This window comes from Hyperolius riggenbachi, chromosome 12 (assembly GCF_040937935.1).
Source record: "Hyperolius riggenbachi isolate aHypRig1 chromosome 12, aHypRig1.pri, whole genome shotgun sequence".
Taxonomy (NCBI): Eukaryota; Metazoa; Chordata; class Amphibia; order Anura; family Hyperoliidae; genus Hyperolius; species Hyperolius riggenbachi.
In genome coordinates this window covers 50,818,762-50,837,973 of record NC_090657.1, presented here as the reverse complement: position 1 = coordinate 50,837,973, position 19,212 = coordinate 50,818,762, and the positions used below count along the sequence as shown (strand labels likewise).

General features: G+C 45.7%; 1 protein-coding gene and 1 long non-coding RNA gene across 5 annotated transcripts in view; one reads left to right on the top strand and one right to left on the bottom strand.

The window, feature by feature from the left end:
* The window catches only part of LOC137540890 (uncharacterized), a 131,744-nt gene extending 124,717 nt beyond the window's left edge, over positions 1 to 7,027 (top strand). For all 3 annotated transcript variants that reach the window (XR_011025066.1, XR_011025067.1, XR_011025068.1), the window contains one exon: positions 6,030 to 7,027. This is a non-coding gene — a long non-coding RNA (uncharacterized lncRNA). The remainder of the gene's footprint in view (positions 1 to 6,029) is intronic.
* MTCL2 (microtubule crosslinking factor 2) overlaps positions 1 to 19,212 on the bottom strand; it is a 163,278-nt gene that overhangs the window by 18,189 nt on the left and 125,877 nt on the right. For both annotated transcript variants that reach the window (XM_068262075.1, XM_068262076.1), the window contains exons 8-11: positions 18,930 to 19,160; positions 13,631 to 13,735; positions 11,801 to 11,953; positions 1,599 to 1,844 (exon numbers count right to left, since the gene is read on the bottom strand). In XM_068262075.1, the coding sequence (XP_068118176.1) occupies positions 1,599 to 1,844; positions 11,801 to 11,953; positions 13,631 to 13,735; positions 18,930 to 19,160 (735 nt within the window). The remainder of the gene's footprint in view (positions 1 to 1,598; positions 1,845 to 11,800; positions 11,954 to 13,630; positions 13,736 to 18,929; positions 19,161 to 19,212) is intronic.

Here is a 19,212-nt window from a genome sequence, read left to right as displayed (position 1 = left end):
AAGTGCAGGTTTCTCCAATCTAATCCAGACACAATTAGGTTATTGCTGGGCAGAAAATGCCGACACAGGGAGGGAGGAGAGCTGAGGGGGATAGTAAGCGGAGATTAGCCTCATTGTAGGGGGGGCTGTCACAGTATGGCTAGAAGATCATCATGATGGACTGACTGTGGCTGCTGCTCCTACCAATATTCCTGATACAGAGACAGCAGGATTCCTGTATGACATGCAACCGAATGCTGCTCTGTAACACACAAAGCACACAAATATACACATTTCTAAAACGATACTGTCATTTAGGCTGTGACACATGCTTCTGAGGGATTTGAACTGGATTGTGAAGGATCTGAATTAAGGCCTTGTTCACATTAGAAATCGCCAATCACAAGTGCTGAGCGCTTTTGTAAGTGCTTTCCCCAGTGCTTTTCAATGCGCTTTTTGGAACAGATTAATTACAATGTATTTTTATTTAAAAGGTGCTTACCAAATCCCTTTGCAAAGCGCTTTTTCAAGCGCTGTACGATTTTCCTATACCTTGCATTGAAGTGCAAACGCTCAGGAAATGGTGCAGGACCCGTGTTTGCGCTCGGAAATAAAATTAATTTCATGTGAGAACACTCTTGGTAATTACTTATGCGCTTTAATGTGGTGATACTTAAGTGGCTGTGTTGCGTACCTGCAATGTAGTGTGCACTGCGTTTCTGTATTGATTAAGTTTAGCATATATTGTTGGATTTTGTACAGCTCTGTTTGCACAGTTTAAATTAATGCTCCATCTATGTTATGCATCAGGCTATACTATTTTACTGCGGTATACTGTATGTTTATGCTGCATTAACATGCTTCTGTCAATTATAAGTTCCTATAAGAACTAATACGTAGTGTTGATTTTACAGAGTAGCTACATACTCAGAATCGAAATTTAAATGAGACAGCTGTGACCGCAGGAGAGGAGGGTTAACACACCCATCCCACGTCCCATCCCATGTCACTACTACGCGTCTTCCCTCAACCCGGAAGGAGGAAGCATAGGAGTGACATTGAACGCGACGCAAGGCCGTGTTTACCATAAGGCACTGTAGGCACGTGCCTACAGGCGCCTGATGATGGAAAGGCGGCTTGCTTCCCTCCCCTAGCGCCACCCCCATCCTTCCCTATTCAGAGTCCTGAGGAGAGGTCACTCACACAGCTCTTGGCATTCCCCTGATGAGATCTCCCTTCAGTCTGAGGCACCATTAGCTGCTTAATACTGATGGTAAGGGAGAAGTAACAGCTGGGACATCCAGCACACATGCAGTGCGGTTCAGTGGGGGTTTGATGCGATGCATTGGATCAGACAGCCGCATGGGAGTAGCTACTCGGTAAAATCAACACTACTTGAACACGTTTGACTTATTTTGCTTTGATTTTCTAATAAATCTGATGCATAAGAAAAAAATAAAAAAAATAATTACTGATAGTCTCAGGTAAGGACACTAGAGAGGATACGACATGAAAGTCTATGATTTTCTGCCCGGCTACCATTTTCCAGTTTTAATCTTGCAGATGTTAAACACTTCACGCACTTCCCACAGAATCACGTTGCCGAGGAGACATCTCACCTGCTTTATTTTCCGCTGCATCTCCTTGATTTGCTCCTCTGTTTTCTGGCGTTCCTCCTGGAAGCGGGTGAGAAGCTCCTCCTTCTCCTGGGCCCAGTTCTTTTCGCTGACCTGCAGCTGCTTGGTGAGCTCCATGACGGCGCTGTAGGACTCTGCCAGAAGGTGCTGGTGCTCCTCCCACTCCCGCTTCAGGGCGGTTTTAATATCTGGAGAGGTCCTGTCCGCTCCGTGCTTCCCACTCTCTAGCTGGAAGGCAGAGGGATCTACGTTACTACAATGAAATCTATAGGTAAACAACCTACTGCACTCTATTACTTTCGAAAGTTCCACACTGCTTAAGTGATGGAAAGGTTTACATTATGCCACTAGAGGGAAGCTTACAACCAGGGGTGCTCGGATACCCCATTTTAAAATCCAAACTGATTCGGATCCGGATACCCGGATTCGAATCGGATATTCGAATCCGAACTTTTTGGTATCCGAGTAAACTCGGATATCCGAACCCAATATCCGGCCGGATTCGGATATCTGGATAGAAAACCGGAAGTGACCTGAAACTGGCTTAAAATGCTTCCAAAAGTCTCTTCAAATGCCCAAAACCCCTTTCGGAGCCCTCTCTCTCGATGCCTTCAAAAGGGATTTTTGCCATTGAAGGTGATTTTGGCTTCTGCTCGGATATCTGAACTATCCGCCCGGCTTTCGGATTTTAGATGGGAAATCAGAGTTTGCTTGGACAGTCTATTCGGATTTTAAAAAATATCCGAATTGCTTTTCAAAGTTCGGATAGTGGAAAAAGTTTGGATTATCTGGGTAGTTCGGATATCAGAAATCTTGCTGAGCACCACTGCTTACAACTTTCAGTTATTCAAACCTATTTCCAACATCCCTCCTTCCCTGACAGATTGTCATTACCCCTCCCACAACCTTTGTGGTAAATCTCAGTATCCTCTTCAGTGGTGGATAAAGGCCTCCTAAAACCATCTCCAATCCCACGGCAAGAAAGTGAAGAAGGGTAAGTTGCACTCTTCCAATCATACAAGCTTAGTGCAACCCCACCCAGAGTACAGCCCCTGAAAGTGAACTGAGCACTGGTCAGACCAACCTACCACTAATGCCTGGTACACACCATGCAATTTCCCATCAGATAGATGGGTCGATAGATAATTTCCGACAGGTCCGATCATTTTTCTGATCAATTTTTTGATCACTTCTATGCAACGTTATTAGAAAAACAATCGGAAATCAGATCGGACCTGTCGGAAATTATCTATTCGATCCATCTATCTGCCGGGGAATTGCAAGGTGTGTACCAGGCTTAAGAAGTTTGTAGTGCGTGCGTGTGTGTGTCTCAATGGGATTGTGTGAAGCAGGTATTTGCTTACCTATGAAGGGCTGCACATAGGAGACTTCCACATAGGCTAGCCCCCTTTTATTATTTTTATGTGGAAGTCTCCATTTCCTATCTCCCCCCCATGCCGCAGGTTCCCAAAATGATTTTCTATATCCCTGGCAACCGAGATGTATGCCTGGGACTCCCAATGCATGCCGGGAGATGTAGTTCATTCATGTGGATGCATCTGTCCACCAGCAGAGGTGGTCATCGTGATGCCACTGCATACCTTCAGGGGGGCCTGGGAGGCATGACATTACAGTGCAAACTTTAACCTATTTCAGACCGCAAAGCTGTGGCCCCTTAAGGACCAAAGCCTTGTTTCAATGTGGCCGTTTTGTGATCAACTAGCAAGGAGCCAAGAAACAGGCTCCCTACCGATATAAGGAAGCTTAAATGGGTTTACTTCCACCAGCGAGTGACTCAGGACCTCATCAGAGTTAGAGAGCCGTAGATCCTAACTACCGCGGCCCGAAACCGGTTAACCGGTGAAATGGTGATAGAGATTGTAAGCGTCTGTATGAACAGGGGCCCTATTGGCAGCCCTCCTAACTAACTAAATGCCTGCTACACCTCCCAAAGGCCACACAGTTTATTAGCTTCCTTTAGAGGGAGGTTCGTTTGATACGTTTTAGGAAGCTAGGAGAACACAGGTGCTTATTGTACCTCTCACCACTGCATCCAAGGTTAACACCCGATTTGTCTCTTCCTTGGCCCACCTTACCTCATAGTGAAGAGCTGGATCAGTGGCAAAGGGAGCACCTGTGGCTTGGAATCAGTATCTGGGGAAAGGTCACCCCCCCCCCCCCCCTAAAGGGACTTAAAGTGAACCCGAGGTGAAAATAAACTGATGAGATTAACTATTATAGTTATCTTCCTACTCCTGAAAGTGACTTAAGGTGGCCATACACTCAGCCAATTTTCGGCCGATCGATCGAGAGCGATCGCAAATAGATTGCCCGATCGATTTGCGGCCGATTTCAAATCGATCTGACATGATGGAAAATCTAGGTCAATGAAGAGATTGCTTATCAATTTACATGGGACCTATTGGAAATCTGATGGCAAAAAAATACCATCAGATCGATTTTCAATAGATTTCATACTGAAATCTATTGGTAATCTGTTCCTAGTAAAAAAATGTTCCTAAACACATCAGATAGATCAGAAAATCTATCCGATGATCTATCTGCTGCTAATCTAATGAGTGTATGGCCACCTTAAGTATCCCAGGGTATTCTTTCCTATTTAAACATTTACAAAGTAGGTTGAATGTTCTACTGTCTCTAATCAGTGCTCAGTGTCAGCCTATTAAGTGTCCCAGAATTAGAAAAAGGTCAATGGTTCACGTATTTTATCTCTCCCTGCCCTCAGAAGTTTTATTCTGCCAAGAAAACTTATGGCTGTAATTTGCTTATCAGTGATGTTTGCTATATTCCCCACAAGGTACCAACAAGACAGAAGCTGTCACTACACCATGCCTAGAAATTACAGACAGCAAAACAAAACAAGTTAGTCGGGTTATTAATATGCTTTGTACTGTGTTTATCTCATGTCACTTGTCGCCTCATGTACACTTTGGGGGGTCTTTCATGCTGACTGGGTGGAAAAAGTCATTTTTACAAGCACATGACAGGAGTCCTAGGAGCACAGTTACTCCAGTGCTATTTCTTTTTTTATCAGGGTTGCGCACTGTTACTTGAGTGTGACTGTAAGCATAGAATGTACAGTGGCTTCTCATCCATTTGCCTCATGTCCCAGTGATGAAATGCAGCAGGCCTCTCCCACTGAGTGGCTCTAATGACCCCAAGTCCTCATCTCTTGGACAGATATCATGTTTCCGGCCTCTCCTTCTTGTGGAATGACTATCAGGTTTCCAACCACATCCACAGCAGCTATCTGTGACTAACAGCATGAGGACCTGTCACGCAGCACTGTATGAGGGGACAGCTGGCTCAGGGACAGGAGAGATGGAGCCACGTGTGTATTCACATTCCAGCACATCGCACAGGAAACAGCAAGTGCCACTTCCTGCCCAAATGTTCCATTTTCATAAAGTTACTGGGTTTGCTTCTGCCAACATTAGCATGTGTGAATGCTTGTAACAGTAAATGGCATCTCAGCGCCTTAATAATACATGATTATTGGAGATGATATTCTGTTCACAAGCTGCTATCATAAAACATTAAGAATGACGGGTATCTGTTACGGGAAGGCAACAATGAGTGTGAATAACTGTGACCAGAGCCACATCACAGCTCCTAGAGGACAAAGAGGATCACAGGTCCTCAAACCTCGTGCTTTCCCAGCAACAAAGACCTACAGCTCATCCAGGGATTCCACAGCACTGGTTTTCATTACTGAGATAGGTGTTGTGCTAAAATGCTGCACGCAACACATTATAACAGGAACAAACACACGTGTGGGCGCCTGCCTGTCTGTGTGGGCTTTTACAGTGTAACCGAGGTGACGTGAGATAAACGTGAATGTACAGCGCAAAACATTAATAACCAGGCTGTTTTACTTGTGTTATTTTGCTGCCTGAAAGAGTTAATTTCTAGGCGTCGAAGTGACAGAGTCTGTTGTGTTGGGAATATAATAGAAATCATCGATAAGCAAATTACAGCCATAAACGTTTTCCTGGCAGAAAACAACTTCTGAGAGCAAGGAGAGATAAAATACATGAACTACTGACCTTTTTCTAACTCTGGGAGACTTATTAGGCTGCCATTAAATCGAGACCGTAAAACATTTAAATCCACTTTGTAGAGGTTTAAATATAAAATAAAACCAGGAGATATCTGAAAAAGTCATTTTTAGGAGTAGGAAGATAAATAAATTTTTTTATCTCAGTTAACTTTTAACTCGGGTTCACTTTAAAAATGAACTGTCGCGGTGAAAATAATGTAATTAATAAAATTGCTTTTTTTTTACAGTATGTATTTATAAATTAGTCAGTGTTTGCCAATTGTAGAATCTTTTCTCTCCCTGATTTACATTCTGAAATTTATCACAAGTGGCGACATCTTTTGTCCTTTCAGGTGCAGCTCTGCAGAATGATCATTTCTGAATTCCAAAGCCAGTGAAAAGAACGTCTCCCAGAATGCTCTGGGAGGAGAATTCTGCATAGCTATCCAGCCTAGGCTAAGCATCACTGGGAGGGCGGGGCTACATACAGCATAATACAGCAATATTTGGCTTACAGGAAGTGTTTCTGATGCTGAAACCAGGATAACCTGAATAAGTGACTGCATTCTACTATATAGGTCACTACAGTGAGTCTAAGGTTTGGTGCTGAGCAGTGGGGCAGATTTATAAAACCAATGCAAGGAGAAGTGGACCAAATGCAGTGCAACAGAGGAGTACCTGCTAAGAGTGACCAGTAAGGAATCTCCATGTGGATATTTGCTCTACTGTCTCAAGCCTGGTACACACATTCCATTTTGATTGGCCAGCCATTGGCCAATTTGACCACCTCCATGTAGTACCGTATGAGAGGTTACCTACACAACCTGCTCTTATTATTAAATAGCTGTTGACCATCTTACTATATGGAGGTTGTAAAATTGGTCATTGATTAACCAATCATAATTGAAAGTGTGGACCAGGCTTTAGTGGTGCAAACACGCATCCAAATTTTGTTTGGCTTATTTTACCACGTTTATTAGGTATATGAGCTGATCTACACACTCCTTTCATATTATTTTACTATCTGTTGACCCTCATATTACATGAGTGAGGCAAAATGCTTCTGAATAGGAGGGTAAAAAGAGGAACCGTAGCAGCAAGCCTGACTCTCAGTCTACAAATTTGACTGTAGCCAAAATTCAGATTTTTCATGGAGTGTTTACACTTTACAGGGACTAGAGGGAATGAGAAGAGGAATGGACAATGCACAGAGGTACGTGGATCCAGTATGAAGAATAGCTCTGTGCCAGGTTTCCTTAGTGAACTTTGTAAGTGCATACTGCCTACAGTCGTGTGCTCATTTGATCTCCAAAACTTCTTGTTAAAGGATACCCGAACTGACATGTGACATGATGAGATAGACATGTGTATGTACAGTGCCTAGCACACATAACTATGCTGTGTTCCTTTTTTTCTTTCTCTGCCTGAAAGAGTTAAATATCAGGTATATAAGTGGCTGACTTAGTCCTGACAGGAAGTGACTACAGTGTGACCCTCACTGATAAGTAATTCCAACTATAAAACACTTTTCTAGTAGAAAATGGCTTCTGAGAGCAAGAAAGAGGAAAAAGGGGGAATTTCTTATCAGTGAGGGTCCCACTGTAGTCACTTCCTGTCTGAGTCAGGACTGAGTCAGCCACTTACATAACTGATATTTAACTCTTTCAGGCAGAGAAAGAAAAAAAAGGAACACAGCATAGTTATTTGTGTGCTGGGCACTGTACATACACATGTCTATCTCATGTCACTTTGGGTATCCTTTAACCTCTTGAGGACTGCAGGGCTAAACCCCCCTAGTGACCAGGCAATTTTTAGTTTAAAAGGCCACTGCAGCTTTAAGGCCAAGCTGCAGGGCCGCACAACATAGCACACGAGTGATTCCCCCCCCCCCCTTTTCTCCTCACCAACAGAGCTCTCTGTTGGTGGGGTCTGATCGCTCCCCCCATGTTTATTTTTTTTTTTTTATAAATATTTGTGTTGCCAATTTTTTTTTAAAAAACCCTCTTCCTTTAAATCCCTTCCCTCCCTCGCTCCCTCCCTCCCCACAGCCGGCCAATTACGGCGATCGGCTGTCATAGGCTTCAGCCTATGAGAGCCGATCGCTCTCTCGTCCTCCAGGGGGACAGCCGTGTCACACGGCTGTCCCCAGTACAGCGCTGCTGCAGAACGCAGCGCTGTACAATACAATTAAGCGGCGGTTTCGCCGTTACAGTCTCCAGAGCGGCGATCGCCGCTCGGAGACTAAAGGCGGAGCTCCGCTCCGCCCACCAAGCAGGAGATGCGCGCGCATCCTGCACGCGATCTCCTGCAAATGCAAGCCCCAGGACTTTCCGCCAATCGGCGTTAGCCGGTCCTGGGGCTGCCGCCGCGGCCACGCCTCCCGGCGTGTAGCCGTCGGCAAGTGGTTAAAGGAAGCATCAAGCAAATGAGCCTCACCATGATATACTTACCCGGGGCTTCCTCCAGCCCCTTGCAGCTGACATGTCCCACGCTGACAGCTCCGTTCACAGCCACTGGCCCGGGGTCCCCGCATGGTGCAGAGACGACTCTACTGTGCCTGCGCCGCTTTCAATCAAGTCCATAGCGTACTGCGCAGTACGCCGCAGACAATGTGGGTTTGATTGACAGTGGCGCTTCATGCAGGTGCAGTAAGGACGACGGGTCGTCGTCTGCACCGTGCGGGGACCCTGGGCCAGCGTCCAAGGCTAAGTTTCCATTGCTGCGATTCCGGGCCGATTCCCCGCCCACAAATTCAGATAGGATTTGACAGTCTATTGAAGTCAATAGGAAGCTTACGAATTTGTGGGCGGGGAAAAATCTGACGGCCTGCAGCATATTCTTGCGTCACCCGTCCGAATCCCGTAGCCGTGCATAGATCGGCTAGTGGGTTTTGTCTGCGAGACCCTGGACAGCTGTGCGGGCATCACGTCTCACAAGACGCACGCCGAGCACAGTGGAAACGTACCCTGAGAGCAGAGTTGCGGCGTGGGACATGTCAGCTGCAAGGGGCTGGAGGAAGACCCAGGTAAGTATATCGGGGGTATGTTATATTGCCTGATGACTCCTTTAAAAAGAACCAAGCCTCATTTTTTTTTCCTGCAGTTTTTCCTGGTTTTCTAGTAAACATAGGAGCTGCCATGTTGCCCCTCCCCTTCTAGCTGCCCTTATTTATCCACAGGGAAGGTGTGACGATAGCATCTGTGACGTTGATGAAGACTTGTTTGCTCTCTGCTAATGTGTGCAATAAAATAATTACATCAGTTATCATCTGCCTGAAACTTCCTCCGTCGGGCAGGTTCTGCCGTCTGCAGAAGCAGGTTAATAAAAGCCTCTGCTAAACTTTTAAATGTAAAAAAAAAAAAAACAGACACATTGTTGGCATGCTTTTTTAAGGTGCTAATTCGATGCCCTGGGCACTAGAAATGGTGCTCAGTTCCCTTTAAATGCCTATATGAAAATTCATAGCGGGGGAAGGGGGGTACTTTATCCATATACAGAGAAAAAGGCGGACAGGAGGCCTCTTTCCTCCACACTGGAGACTGATGGCGGCTGCTGTGCCTCTTGTATCACTGCACACACTCCACCATGACAGTCAGCTGGACAGAGCTAAACAGCTAATTATAGGACATAAGTGGCGGTTTCACTTCTGCCCATTCTACAGAATGCAGCTATTTCAGATGCAGGCAGAGGGCTTGCGGTGAATACATTACATGTTAGCTGTCAGCGAAGACAATACTTAGATAGAGTGACATCTCTGGGAATTTGGGATAATTGGCGGAGGGCCGCAGGAAGCAGAGGGGCACAGGGGCATGCAGGGTAATGGGTAATCAGGGGACAGGAAAGGGAGACCTGTGTCAAGGCAGCAGACAGAGAGGTGACAGACAGGAAATGCTGCATAAAGCCAAACATTGGGGCTTAGGGGCAGGAAGGAGGAAGTACAGGTCATCAGAAATAATAACGAGCCGTTACACCATGCACCAAATACTTGTACAGCCAAGAGAAGCACAGAACCATACAGATCAAAGCAGGGACCACTCCACTGACGAGAACAATACAAACATGGTTTATTTCCTAAGGCAGCCATGGTGGCTTGCAAAATCACTTTGCAGTACTGGACTTCCAGGTTTAAATGCCAGCACCCTATCTGCATGGAGTTTGTCTTCGGACGTGGGAGGAAACCAACACAAATACAGGAAGAACATACAAACTGATGGGCAGCACAGTGGTTAAGTCTCTCTCCTTGCAGTACTAAAGTTCTAGGTTTGAAACTCTGGCTGCACACTATAAGTCTGTGGCGTAGTGGTTAGCGTTCTCGCCTTGCAGCGCTGGGTCCCCGGTTCGAATCTCAGCCAGGGCACCATCTGCAAGGAGTTTGTATGTTCTCCCCGTGTCTGCGTGATTTTCCTCTGGGTACTCCGGTTTCCTCCCACATCCCAAAAACATACAGATAAGTTAATTGGCTCACCCCTAAATTGGCCCTAGACTACAGTACTTACACTACATAATACATACATACACATATGATAATAGTAGGGATTAGATTATGAGCTCCTTTGAGGGACAGTTAGTGACAATACACATATATATATATATATATATACATACACTGTACAGCGCTGCGTTAGATGTCGGCGCTATATAAATACTAAATATTAATAATAATAATAACGATATCCCTGTATTTGTTTGGGTTTCTCCTGGGCACTCTGGTTTCCTGCCATGGCCCAAAAACAGATATAGATAAGGTACAGGAGACCTGACCTGAAAACAAACTCAAGAGATCACTAATTCTACAGTATGTATAGTAGAAATGGTATATAGAACATTTCTGCAGTATCACATTTTTATTTTCGGTCTAAATTGTGCACGGCAGCCATGCCAGAGTAATGTAAAATCTGCTTCATTCAGCTCCAAACAAGAAGAAATAATTTGTTTTCGAGCACTCTCTGGATCGTTTTCTCATCCAGATAAAAGTGCATGACTGTTTTTTTTTTTTACTACTCAGAAGAGTTGCTGCTGCATTGGCCCCCAGTCTGACTGCCTTATTTGGATAAAGCATTGGTTTATTAACCCTTGCAATGAAAAAAATAGTGATCACAAGCAAACCAAGTACGGTTGCTACTATACAGGTAAGTGTACCAAAAGTACAATAAAATGAGTAGTTCCGTTCCACCCCTAAATATAACAACATCCAACACACAACAAAAAAACGGGGTTTTATATGAAAAGTTTCTCTATATATTCTTCAATCAGAATGTCTTCAAGATTGCATACAAGACATATGGATCCAATCTCAGAGTTCCAATTCTCATCGTTAGTCTGCCTGACACGTGTTTCACGGCCAAAAGCCGCTTCCTCAGAGGCACACTGTACACAAACATCAACTATGGACCAGAGAATCTGTGGGGCCGCAATCTGAAAAGTGTAGAGAAGACACGATCCACGTCGTTACCACGGACGGCAGCTGCCACACGTGTCAGGCAGTCTAATGATGAGAATTGGAACTCTGAGATTGTATCCATACGTCTTGTCCGCAATCATGAAGACATTGGCCTCAATTCACTAAGCTTTATCAAACACTTATCAAACGTTTGATAATTTACCTCATTGGTAAAATCTAATTTTGAATTCACTAAGGTATTATATATTTATTGAATGTTTTATCGATAAAATGTTCAATAAATCTAGAACATGAAGTGAATTCAAAATTAGATTTTGCCCATGAGGTAAATTATCAAACGTTCGATAAAGTGTTAGATAAAGCTTAGCGAATTAAGGCCGCTGTGATTGAAGAATAAATAGAGAATCTCTTCATATAAAACCCTGTTTTTTGCTGTGTGTTGGATGTTGTACTATACAGGCAAGTCCATAAATATTTAGACAGAGAACTTTTTTTTTTCTTCCAATTTTGGTTCTGTACATTACCACAATTTTAAATGAAACAACTTAGATGCAGTTGAAGTGAACACTTCCAGCTTTAATTCAGTGGGGTGGAAAAAAAAAATCCATAAAAAGATGAGGCAATCAAAGCATTTTTTTTTTAACACAATTCCTTCATTGCAGGGGCTCAAACGTAATTGGACAAAGCAGACTAGCAGTGAGAAGCGCTCTCAGACTAATTTACCTTGGTTTCGGTCCTCTCCATCTCCCAGGCCGCCTTGGCTCTCGCAAACTGCTGCTGCAGCTCATTCATGCCCCTCCTCTCCTCCTGTAACTCGTTGCAGAGGTCTTTCAGGATTCTTTTAACGTCGGAGAGAGTTTTTATGGATTCAATAGCCTGCAGAGTGGAATCATACAAAGTGAGAAGACCATGAAAAGCACTGTGGATTTCACTCGCAGGCCTGACTACTCTGGACTCTCAGGGCCGGTTCACACTGCAGTAAAAAAAAACGCTGTGTTTTCCGGAATGCAGAAAAATGCAAAAATCGGACAGTGACACATCACGTCTTAATAGGATGTATTCACACTATCAAATCGAAACGCGAATGCAACACACACCAACTGGACCGCAAATGCGAAACCCTGACAGGCTGCATTATTCCGCAACCATATTGCGATTGAGCCGTAAACTGGACAAAATGGATCATGTCCGTTCCCACTAGAATGATCGCCACATGAAAAACGCTAACTTGCCCGTTCCATGGATTCAGTTCCGCCACCGCAGTTTGGTCTACTGAAGGAGAGAAACCGATCGGAGCCCAGCAGAAGCATAGGGCACCCCATTGGTTTGCAAAAAAACTATTGGAATCCTGCTTCCACAGAGAAAATTCTCATTGGTTCATGGTGGACCAATGGGAATCCTTGTTGCTAGATAGAACTCCAGATGTTTTCTTTCAAGCCAATAGGGAGCCCCATGCTTCTGCCAGGCTCCAATCAGTCGGGACAAGCGAATGAGCAGCAGCGGAAGGGCAGCGACCCAAATGCAAATCAACAGGCATGTGCAGGAAGTGGCGCAGATGCGCTTACTGCACCGTTTCTGCAGCCACAATGTTTTCGTCGTAGTGTTAACTGGCCCTTACACTGTAATATTCTACCCATACATACAGAACATCCACAACATATGTGATTCTCAGCAACTCTAAGTTATGGAGGCAAGAATGAACTAACCATGGGGTGTGAGCAAGCTCAAAGTCCTTGCATGGTCCACTGTGGTATGGCCAGACACCGCAATTAGACTGAAATAATTCTATAGATTAAGGCCAATGAGACGCTTAGAATTCTTATGTAGAATTATGCAGCTTGAAAATGGACCAATCAAATGAAGCCAAGGCCAATAGGTGCATTCTCAAGCTGCATCAATTTGCATTCAAAAATTGCATAATTCTGCGTCAACTCTGAACCATTTGCATCTTATTGACCACCCCTGTTGCCCAATAATCCTGCCACCAATAGAACATGACTATGTGGTGACAGTTGTCCAATGGGATCAACATTAACCGTCAGAGAAGGGTGGACACCATTTACATGTCTGGAGTCTCACTCCGTGTACTTAAAGACAAATTCATATGAAATACAACATAACACTCATGCTGTACAACAGTAAGATAGCAACATGTATAAAGTTTGGTTAACTAGCTAGAATTTAATTTTTTTAACTTTATTTTTCTTTCTAAAAACAAAACTATTTTCATTTTTAGTCTTAGGCAAGGTTCACACTGGTATAGTAAACATTTTTTTGCACGCGTATTTTCCAGGCACCGTTCTGCGCATGTTGGCACAGAGTAGCTAACGAAAGTGGATGAGAATTTTCATGCAACATGCAAATTCATGCTGCAAGATGTACTATGGTTTTTCATGCATTTGAAAACCGAATTTTCTAACGTAAGTGTGAATCTTCATGGACTTTCGTCTTCTATGTGGAAAATGCGTCTTTGCAAATTTGCACATAATTTTTGAGGAGTCTGAGCCTTGCCTGAATCATGATGTTAAAATAAAAAGATATATTGATATTCACCATATTCTGTGGCCAGGATTCTCCATCGCAGGCTATATAGTCCGTGCAGGGGAGATTAAGCTCCTCTTCCTCTATCATCATGTACAGCTCCTTCACACTGTTCACCTAATAAGAATAAAGCACAGTCACTGAATTGTTCCCGTGAGGTAGACACCATTGTACATTTGTCCCATCCAACCGCCCAAGGCCGTGCAGAGGAACCGCCCCCAATCATCAATAGGTACACTTGCCCTGGCCCCCCTCCAGCAGCAATGGGTAGCCTCTCCATGATTCCCCCTTTACCCCCAGCAGCTATAGGCAGACCCCGTAATGCATGGACCTTGCCTATTAGCACCAGGATTTCCCCATCCCTCATTATGCAGAGGACACAGCCTGGACTCTGGAGGGAGTCACCGGTGGCTGCGCTCTCCCTCCTCGCTCCCCCAGTTCAGCAGTGTGTGAAAAGAACGCTTCTTCTCTATACTCCTAAGCAGCCACGTCTCTTGTGGTAGTCGGCCAGTCATGTGACGCCATGGAGACAGCAAACTTTCCGGCTCAGTTCCATGCTTTGGAGCTCACTTCTCTGAACTACCACTCTCCATAGGCTGTGATAGCGCCCCAGTGAGGAGAGGAGGAGACAGTCTCGGAATAAAGGGGTCCATATGGCTGCAGCAAAAAAGGGGGTGGGGGTGCTTGAGCCTGTAACCGCCTATGCACCCATGGCCTGCATTAACAGAACAACACTACTGCTCTCTCCTGCAAGCGCTGATACAGTCATCTGTGCGTCTCCCATAGTCTGCACTATAGCTCATTGTCTCCTGCACCCTCCACTGCCTGATGGCAATGCTAGTCACATGACACATTCCTGTATAGCACGAGAGCTGAGATGTAAAGGCTGATGTTATTGCTGTCTGGATTTCTTCTAATACAGACACCACATTACTCACACTTTGTGGTCATGGACAATCTGTTACAGTAAATAAACCCATTTTCATGTCTCCAAGCACAAAGCATGCTTTCCTTTTACCACGGCTGCCTGAGAATGGCAGAAGCGGTGCTTAGCATGTCCCGGTAATACTACTGACTCAGTTCCACAAGCTGTACATGAAGGAAAGCAGAGGAACCTCCCAGGACTTTTTCAAGCCAGCTATACCTCTACCCACCTCACCTCTGAACGCCACACAATGGGAATTTGGGAACCACTGTATTTTCCTCTGTGTCGTTTCACCCCCCACCCCAATAAGAAAAGAAGAAAAAGAAAACCAACAACAAAAACACGCACTAGTGAATACAAACCTTGTGCCAAAGAAAAAAAAAAAGAAAACCCCAGCCCAGTGTGTAAATGCAGATTATAGCACAGCATAAGCTGTACTCTCACCTCTCCACCAGAGTCCAGTGCGGTGCTTACTCCTGTCCACTCACCACTCAGCCTAGTGCCCAGCATCTCCTTACCACATGTAGTGCGATTACACAGCACATGAGGGGAGTGAGGTGCCAGCAGGAGACAGACAGGATGGTCACACAGGCACAGCACTGGACTCCAGGGGGGAGGAAGTGAGAGCACAGCTTCTGCTGCCCTATACTCTACCTTTCCACACTGGGCTGGGGGAGCACATGAGGGGGACAGGAACAGATAGTGGCACAAGGGGACATAAGGAAGCACAGCGGTACAGAGGGAGGCACAAAGGGGGACTGAAGGGGGAACAGGGAGACACAAGTAGGCACAGGGAGAAACAAAGAGACAGAAGGAGACACATAGGATGACAGAAGGACACAGTGGAGGTTGCCTGCAACTTGCACTATCTGGATCCTCCAGAGGCTTCCCACACTGTCCTCCGGGCCTCTGTTGCTGCCCTGGACCCTCCTTACCATCGGGGCCGCGCTCCTCTTCATACACAAGCATGTCTAAAGCTGCACCCACGAGCCCAGCACAGCTGCACAGTAGCATGGAGCAGCTGGTGCACGAGTGACTCACGGTTACTGCATAGGCGCATAGGCCATATCTACGCAGGCACAGTACCGTCGCTATTGAGCGCGGCCACAATAAATTACCGACTAGCCCTTGTTGCCAATCTTTGGGGAGTCTGCGCTCGGCGAGGGGGGGGGGGGGGGGGAGGGGGTTGGAGGACAGCGTCGGAAGTCTCTATGATGCAGAGGTTTCCCTCTTCTTAGGTTAGGATCTCTTTTTTTGGTGGGTACACTTTAAAGTATACCTGACCAATGAGTTTTGATCAAAGAATGAGGAAGTCCGTAAAAGTCACATGGTGTATCTATGGCCAAGCTTCATCACCAAACCAGCTTTGGAAAACATTGTGCAGTAGCACTAAAGGCTGCACAAGGTTATCTGTGTGAGAGCAAGAGGTTTATATCCTTGTAGCCATTTGCAATATGGGGATTTTAAGTGAGGCAACTGAAAATTAGTAACGAGAACTCATTTCAAGCAAAAAAAAAAAAATGCTCATGCGCAGACTTAGGTGGACAGTGGAGTAGTACATCTTCTGGCTAACTGACTACCAAGCTAGTGGATTTAATTTGCTACCATGGCTTCCACTTCCTGTGTCAAGTGCTCTAAAGTATACTTTATGTGCTTGCGTATGACCATTTCTGATATAATAAACTGATATAGTAAACTACCTTGCCCAGTTCCCTTGGAGTTTACTATAAAGGGATTCTACTATACAGTGTTTCCCTGAAAAGGAGACAGTGTCTTATATTAAGTTTTGCACCAAAAGATGTGCTAGGGCTTATTTTCAGGGTATGTCCTATATTTCTATGAGCACAAAAGTTCCTGTGTGGTGTCTCCTATTGCCTTCCCCACTGGGCCGCCTCTTTCTCTGCTGGAGCTACCTCTTGTGTGCCCCTCGTACTTTCAGTGTCCTCCTGGTGTCTCCCTCTGTACCAGTATTCTCCTCTATCCCCAGGCCAGTCCTGTTCTCTGTGTCCTCCTGATGTTCCCAGTGTCCTCAGATGTCCCCCTGGATCCTCCTCTTACCCCCAAGCTCCATTACATGCTGTGCTCCATGTCCTCCGGTGCCCCCATGCATCCGCTTTCCTTAAAGGACAGGTCTGAGGAAAAAAGTAAATTCTAATTACCTGGGGCTTCCTCCATCCCCTGGCAGCCGATATGTCCCTCGCCACAGCTCTGGTGTCCCCTCCGTTGCAGATGACAACCTCGTCAGGTCAGCATCTGAGGCGCATGCGTGCGGCTGCGCTGCTCGCGGTCACGCTCCAGTGGGCGGGAGCATTCTGCACAGCCGCAGAATGCTCCAGGCTGTGTGAGCATGATTGCAAGCAGCGCGGCCGCACGCAGGTGCAGAAGATGCCGACCTGGTGAGGTTTTCATCTGCAGCGGAGGGGACCCCAGGACATTAGAGCTGTGGCGAGGGACATATCGGCTGCCAGGGGCTGGAGGAAGCCCTGAGTAAGTAGAACTTGTTTTTTTTCCCCTCGGACATTCCCTTTAAGCTCCATGCCGCTGTGTCCCTGAGTTTCAGCCTATGGGGAAGTACAGCAACATGTGCTTCTACTGGAGCGGATAGTCTCGCAGGCGGGACCATGGCTCTGTTATTGGACCAATCACCACTCTCGCCGAGTAGCAGCCTGTGCAGTGACTGGCTCAATGACGGAGCCATTATCTGCTCGTGAGACCATGGGCTCAAGTAATAACACAAGTTGCCACACTTTCTCCTATTACTGCAGCCAGGGCTTATATTTCGAGCATGTTCAAAATTTCCACCGAGGCTTACTTTCGGGGAAACAGGGCTTCTTGCACTACAGCACAAAGGGAAAAAAACCTTAAAAACACACAGTAGTCCAAAGCACAAGTTCCTCTCATGAAACTATTAATATGCACATTTCTTCTCTGGTGGCCACTGACCTTTTAACCCCTGCATCACTGTGCATGCCCCAGAACTGGTTTACAAGGCATATGCTGCCTGGCTGTAACGCTCTGAGCACCAGATAATCGTGCCCTGTAATCCACATTAGTCTAATAAATTCCTGGCTGGAGCAGCCCCTGATGGGGGACCAAGGTTAGAATCACATGCAAGGCTTCATCTGTAACAGCTGCTGTCCCAACCAGAAACACAAGGCCCCCGAGGAGACTAGCTATGCTGCTGACTCCCTGCAGAGAGCCGGTAAAAGCCTCATGTTACGAATACAAGCCAATGTATATATAGAGAGCACAATGAGCCCACAGAGCGGAGACGGCGTGTGATCAATCATGTGACTAATACCACCCTCAAGCGCTGGGACAACAATGCGCACAGAAAGAAGCCACCTAAATATGAAAATTATGGGGGCCAATGAGAGCCTTGATTAATGTGCCCGTTACGGCCCCGCAGTTCTTCCATTTAGACTTAAATATTGTGAGAGGTCCCAGAGCAGCCGATGTACCCAACCTCCACCCTGGGCATTGCGGTGTATAGCGGCACGGCAGCCAAAGTGCATCAGCTGCTGAGGCAATGGGATGTTGTGATTAATCAGCTGCTTAGCATTACAATCTCCATTCGCTACACAAGTCTTAAAAGACACATAAGCGGGCCAATTAGGCAGCTTAAGATCAATTAGGGATGTCGCTCGGCAACATGACAGCCAAGCTAGTGAGGCGGCCCCGAATGCCACGGATGTCATCGTAGGCAGATAAAAACGCTCAGTTAAATGAAGTCTTAGCGGCTGCAGATCTCAGTGTTTTACATATAAAATCACTTAAAAAGCAACATAAAAATGGTTTCATGCAAAAACACAATGAAAGATCTGGCCCAATTTACTAAAGGGCAACTGAAGATGACTGGAGGGCATAAAGGTTTCTGCAAACGGTGGCTGGATTTGGTTTAAAACAAAAATGACATTTCAAAAGGCAGAGTAAATTCAAGCAGATTCAGTTTTAGATCTAGAAGACATTTCTCTTTTCCTACAGAGGAAGCTACTCTGTGGGAGCGATGCAACATCTTCTAGAAATTCTATAACACAGCGGGCAGGTTGGTCCCCGGAAACTGTCCCACAATGCTCTCGACCACTTCTGTCCAATGGCAGGAAGTCGTCATGTGAGTGTCTCCTCCCACTGGAGAGAAAAGGAGGGGCATACCAGGTTCACCATGGAACACTTGTGGTCTGTGAAGCAACTTTGGAGGGGGTCTTCATACTAAGTTCACTGAACTGCAGGAATAGGTGCATTTTTAGTCTTGGTTGATTTTATCCCCCTATAAAATGAAAAATGTGAAAAAATGTCCCAAATGAAATAATAGCAATACTAGGGACTTCCTTTGTAACACACAGGAGTCCTATCAACGTCTACACAGTGCTGTCTTTTTTCACTTACCTCCAGGAAGTCCTCTCCTTCGCTTGGTAGAACCTTCCCATTCCGCCAGCGCTGGAGAAACCATCGGAGCTTCATGAATGTCAGGAAGAAGCTCTGCTTGAACTGCTGCACCTCTTGTATCAGGACGTTCTTCTCCTGGCTCCAGAACTTCTGCTCCAGCCTCCTTTCGAGTCCCAGACTCTGGAGCTCAAAGTCCCGTCTCAGGAGCATTTTCTGCTGGTCCTCCTTCAGCTGAAATTTGGAAGAGACAACACTGCATAGATCAGAATCGTGAGAAACTCCG